At 33.4% G+C, this 6,301-nt stretch overlaps 1 protein-coding gene across 1 annotated transcript in view; it reads left to right on the forward strand.

Moving 5' to 3' along the window:
- LOC108914276 (neuronal growth regulator 1-like) overlaps window positions 1-2,581 on the forward strand; it is a 14,295-nt gene extending 11,714 nt beyond the window's left edge. Inside the window, exon 2 of the mRNA XM_023456432.1 lies at window positions 2,400-2,581. Coding sequence (XP_023312200.1) covers window positions 2,400-2,581 — 182 coding nt within the window. The remainder of the gene's footprint in view (window positions 1-2,399) is intronic.
- Window positions 2,582-6,301: the final 3,720 nt, after the last annotated feature.

Below are 6,301 nucleotides of genomic sequence, written 5' to 3' on the forward strand. Positions count from 1 at the left end.
CCACTACCACTATCACTATCACTATCACTATCACTATCACTATCACTACCACTACCACTACCACTACCACTACCACTACCATTACTACTACTACTACTACTAGTATTATTACTATTATTACTATTATTAATTATTGTTATTAATTATTATTATTATTATTGTCATTGGTAGTGTTACTGTTACTGTTATTATTATATATTCGATTCGTTTAAATATTTATTTTCATTAAAAAAATATATATTTACTTTGTTAAAAACGTGTTTTTATTTACATTGAATACCAAAGTGTCATTATTTATTAATAACTAAGACCTAAATTAATTGAAAAATATTAGCTGTTTATGCACCAAGCACCATTACATTTATTATTTTTAATGTTAGTTTTATAGTTAGAGAGATAACAGATGATGAATGAATTTAGATGTTGAGATGTTTGGTCTACATACTGTTACACAATTATTATTACAAAGTGGTATAAGGTATAATATAAACAACATTGCTTCTTTTTTAAGAAAATTCTCTTTATCTTTTACGTATATGGTGTATAAATAAATGTTATGTTTTTATTTGCAATTTAGGTAGGTATATAATTGATTCATTTTCGAAAACATTATTTATTTTATCTGAAAGTATTTGTATATACCTGTAAATATATCATTATTTCATCATCATTATGATTAAAATATGAAATATAAAGAAGGGACCATTGCGTTTAAAAACCATGTTTGATGCGGCCTTCCGAAACACCCCGTGTATTTCATAACATTTTAAAAATGTCCCCCTTAAGGCGCCTCTCAATGCCTCAAAAAAATATTTTCTATCCGCATGGCATAAGAGTAATATAATCACTATTGGCCTGCCCTGTATGTATTCAATTTACGACAATATTTATAAATGAATATCCCGAGTAAAGGAAAAAGAAATTAAATATGCAGGTATGTGAATGTTGTGAATAATGGTTAAAAGAGTAAATGGTTTTTAACATTTAATTTTTTTTAAATTCCTCATTTAACTAACCATGAAAATGTTACATTACAAATCATTAAAATAATAATTTTAAAAATATCAAATGCAACTGGTATCAGACTAATAATTATTAATTACCCTATTGTACTATCAGAGTTTTTGGTGTCACGGTGTAGTATATCTCCACACTCCACTCCCAGACCGAAACATTCCGTAATTATTTGTGGTGGGGTGCGATAGAATGAGAGCGGCCAAACTGATGGGGACTTTAAGTTGCCCATCATTGTACATTATCTAGTAGGTTGCTGACAATATTTCTAAATAACCATCAAATTTCGAGTCAATATCTTTAAAACTATTTAAAATAATTAATAAAAATAGATACAAAATTAAAGTTTAAACACTGTATCTCGAAAACGAAGGATATTTCGACCTACGTTTATATGAATTTTTTTTCACAAAATAACTGGCAACCACCCATAAAATATTTCGCACTGATTTACAAACAGCGTGTAATGAGGAATAAATGGCAGGAATCGACAGTGACTCCAGCGACCATGAGTTTGAGGGCGATGAATCAGAAAATGAAATAGATAATAGATTCTTCCACACATAACGTTTATTATAAATAAATATTTGAAAAAAGTTGTATATTTTTATATAATTACTAGTAAAACTTAAAAAATTAAAAAATAATACATCTCATACCGCACAAGCTGATATTTGGTAATACAATAGCTAACTTAGTAAGTTAAATGAAAAAAATGCTCAGCTTTATATTTAGTGAAGGAAAAGTACTCAGCTTATAAAGTCAAAGATGTACGCACTCGCGCGCATGACGATGTGCTGCACCTTCAACTCGTCAGCTGAGCACTTATGCAGCGCAAAAACTTCAGCAGACAATTTTTTTCGTATAACTGATTAAGATGACTGTTACTTTACCAAATTTCAGCTTTTGCGGTATCAGTTTACCTAGCGCATATTTTTGACTTATTTAGATGAAAAGCTGAGGCATAACCCCCTACTCTGAAGTCAGCTGATTGCGTTTTTTCGTTTGTTTATAACATAATCAACATGTCGACAAAATCTCAGCTTTTGCAGTATTAGTTTTTTCTAATGACTATTTTTCGTGTTTGGGAGGCTGCCGCAACTATACCCCCCGGAAGTGCGCGAGCTGGAGGTCGATTCTCTTACTAGTGACACCAAATGAAGCGTAGGAAAACTTTTCAGCTTTTGCTCTTTTGGTCATCAAAAAGGGCCGCTGGCTTCCGGGCTATTAGATTTGGATAATAATTTTAATTAGAATTTGAAAATTATTTCGTTGTTCTTCCAATCAAGCGACTAAATTAAGGAAACACTTAAATTCTTTGCAGCACACGATTAACGACATGGTCGATAAGTAATTAAATATTAATATAACACTGTCTTTTATAGTGCCTCCAGATATTCTTGATTATCCAACAAGCACTGATATGGTTGTGGATGAAGGAGCAAATGTTACCCTTCAGTGTATTGCAAGGGGATTACCAGATCCGAAAGTAATTTGGAAAAGGGAAGATGGGGAAAAGATAGATTTGCAAAATAATTCACAAGGTACTGTATATATTTACATTTAATATATATATATATATATGGCAATTCAGTCATAATGTCATTAATTTTAAGAGGATAAAAATGAGTATAATACGATGGCGTGATTAAAAAAAAAATTAAATGCATATTTAATCTGAAAAAAAATTTTCAAACAATTATTTAACCCCCTTTTGAGGCTGTTACCGACCGGCAGGCGGTTATTCACAGTATTGCGCACGGCTACAATATGAACAAGGCGCCCTAGATGCAACGTTGCCACATTTATATATTTTCGCTCATATAAAGACAATAAATAAACGATTTGCTCACGTCGGCCAATAATAATTTAAAATACTATAAATTATTTTTTATAATCATATTAAATTTTTATTGATACCCAGCAAGAACCTCGAAGAGGTCTGAGCATCCCTTGCCAAAAATCAGTTTTTATTAACATCATAGTGTTAATTTTTTAATTTGCTGAAAGCTAAACCGACGAGTAGTGTGCGGGTTTTCATCTGACCAAATGTGACTATTATGGCTGCAAAGAAATTAGCTCTGTTACACTTTAAATAAAATTTAATATTGTAGTTACAAAACTCCAAGAGTTCAAATAATTTAAATTTAATTTCATAACCATTTCAATTTCATTACAGAAATAATGACATTAAAAAATCAACACTCACTAGATAAATTATAAAAAGAAGATTATGTGTATATAGTATTTAAATATTGACTGTAAGTAATAGAGGAGAGACTTGTATATTCTATAAAAAAAAAACAATTAGACGGAGACAAATAAACAACTCGGTACGTGTTCCCGACCTAGACTAACCTGCTCAGGTCACTTACCTTCTAACCCACTTTTGACTTGCACGTGCACTATATGACCGTTGTAGGATCGTATTCGATGCAAAGTAGAGCAAAAAGTTGTCGGTCTTTTATCAAAGGAAAATCGTGTCATCACTTTTAGGAGGCGTAAGATGAACCATTTCAAATTTAAAATGAAATTGAACGTAAAATCTGAAATACCGCTGCATACGCACTGTGTTCTGATAGTAGCTGTAGTCGCCCAATTGCATCGAGTGCACGAAGTGGTCGGTTATACGTCAAATACTATCCTGGCGAGCTTGGTCGTAAATTAGAGAGCGTCTCCAAAAAACAAGTAAACAACAGTGCCGTACAAAGGTAAAATGTAGTACATATTTATAAACATTTTTGTCTCGATACATGATAAATAGATATTTTACCTTCAATATTGTGATAACAATTGTTATTTATTCATTAATGTTGATGCTAAAACAACAAATGAATAATGGAGATGATTGATTTCGAATGTACGGTTATTACAATTTATCATTTTTAATATTATTAACATGTTCACGTTTTATAATTTATTATGTTAAATAATACACAGTTTCAGTATTATGTTCAATTTATTATTCAAATGCAGTTGCGTATAACCAATACATAATAAATGTAAACTTTAGTGTAAATGTAAACTTTGGTGTAACCTACGTAGGTACTTATTGTTTTTGAAGAAGTAATATGTTTTTTACCTGTTTAAAATGCCAGCACGAGTAAAACAGCATGCATCCGTCCAGAGTACTTTGTTAATAAAGTTAGGTTTTGCTGCACTTCGATTTAGGAACCAATTGCAAAATTCAAGACGATTGGGGAAATCAGCTGGTTCTAAAACTTGAACTTTTTGAAAATGCTACGGGTTGAGTGAATTTTCGCGCAATATACGCCAAACTTTGGTATGTGATATCTCCAATCACCTTGAAATTGTTCTTGTGGAAATAGTAGGCTGCTCCTCGACTACATTTAAAACAGCCTCTATCACATTTAAGTCATTTTGTCGATGTCCTGCACGATCTCTCCGCGGTATGATAGACCCCGTGTCACGAAGACGCTGGACGGCTTGCGCAATTGTCCGCGGGCTTGGGAAGTTCTGTCTATCAGGGAAACGTCTCCGATATTCAATTACAGCGGCATTTGCGTTCTGTATACACTCTCCGTATAAAATCACCATGTCCATATATTCGGCATTCGTATACAAAGCCATCGCGACCGACACTTTAAACAATCCGAAATAAACTAAGAGTTTCGTGTGTCTTTCCAATCCACATCCCCTCTCCATGTGTATGGTGCGATCTTCACCAATTTTCGGAAAAAAATGCGGGAGATGTGGTGGGTGGTAGATTTGAATACACGCTTTAAATTGTTAATGGTTTTATAACCGTGTGTAGTGTATTTTGTATATTCGGGTATTTAGTGTGCCGACTTTTTTTATTTGATAAAATACGGTGTGCCTACAAACAGGTAACTACCTCTGCTTTATTTATTTTCTTTTAACGAAAGTCGACTTCGAGATGTCAGGTTTGTTAAAACATTTTGCACTAAGTTAATACAATTGTTAAAATTATTTATAATAAAATGCAGCATGCTCCTTTATTTACTTACATTTTATTGGTTTCGTACCTACATATGTATAGGTATACTAAAGCGGATTAAGTGGATACGTTTAACGCGAAACCCAAAGTAAATGTGAACCACAGATTATGATGTGAACTTGGCAACGCTGTTCGGTTCAGACTAGTTCGTGATATTACGTTACAAAATTTTACGAGCATCCGGGCATCTGACCGGACCGCCCTCTTAGTGGAAGTTATGGGTTGATTTCCTTCATTTTTAAAAGTCGAGTAAAATTTTTTTTTACGATTTTCTGTCCTTACTAGGCCTTCCGAATACGTGATTATATATATACAGGGTGTTGCATCACGAGAGGGACATGGCTTAATGGGAGATAGAGGACATCTAGGGTAACTAGGATAGCCTATAGAAATAGCTCCTTAGCCATTCTTTATTGAGATACAGGGTGATTTATAATTTTTGGTCAAAACTGCTTTATTTCATAACTTTGGTAAAGAATGGAATAATGGGTTCATATTTGGTAGGGTTAATGCACTCACGATACTTCATGTATGCATGTATGACAGCAAAAAAATCCAAAGCCGGACTGCAAAAATTGTTAATTTTTTGTGTAAGTCTAGAAAACAACGAGTAAGAAAATGTATCGAAGTTGAGGCCACTTTGAAAATTTGCTATAAAATTAATTTGCCATTGTAAAGTACATTTAGACACCTATTATTTTATTTGTGTTTTATTATTATATGTTTTCCGTATTTTATTAAATAGTCTTTGTTCCTATTTGTTTTTTTATTTCAATTTTTTTAGAAATCCTATTGTGCAAAACCGTACTTATCTTATCAACTTCAACGTCACCTGTTACATAGGTGTTGTATAATAATGAAAAAGTAATATTGACGGTTGGTAAAAGAAAGCGCAAAAACTAACGCTTAGGTAGGAAATTCTCGAAGGAAGTCTAAATGGTTGAAGATAGGCAGTTGAAGTGAGAACAGTGTGCAGATAGGTAACAAGACGATCGGCGGACAGTGTGTCAAAGTAGTGAAAAGTTAATTGTTTAAAGTGTTATTAGTTAGCAGGTAATATTCTTTAAGTCGACATTCTCGCCATATTCGTGTCGCCACGGTAGCGCAGTCGGTCGAGAGTGCGGTGGCAAGCATTTCTCGGCTTGGCTTCCTACTCTGGACCGGGTTCGATCCCCGGTGTCGGCACTAGCAATGTCGATGGATAATGGGTGTTTGTCCGCGTTTTTTCAAGTGTAGCCTCCTTCCGCACAAGCCTTTGGCTTTTGGATTTGGGGGTTGTCTCATTTCTGTGGTGTGTTTTATGTTTTT

The sequence above is a fragment of the Anoplophora glabripennis genome, unplaced genomic scaffold, assembly GCF_000390285.2.
Source record: "Anoplophora glabripennis isolate ALB-LARVAE unplaced genomic scaffold, Agla_2.0 scaffold1301, whole genome shotgun sequence".
Classification (NCBI taxonomy): Eukaryota; Metazoa; Arthropoda; class Insecta; order Coleoptera; family Cerambycidae; genus Anoplophora; species Anoplophora glabripennis.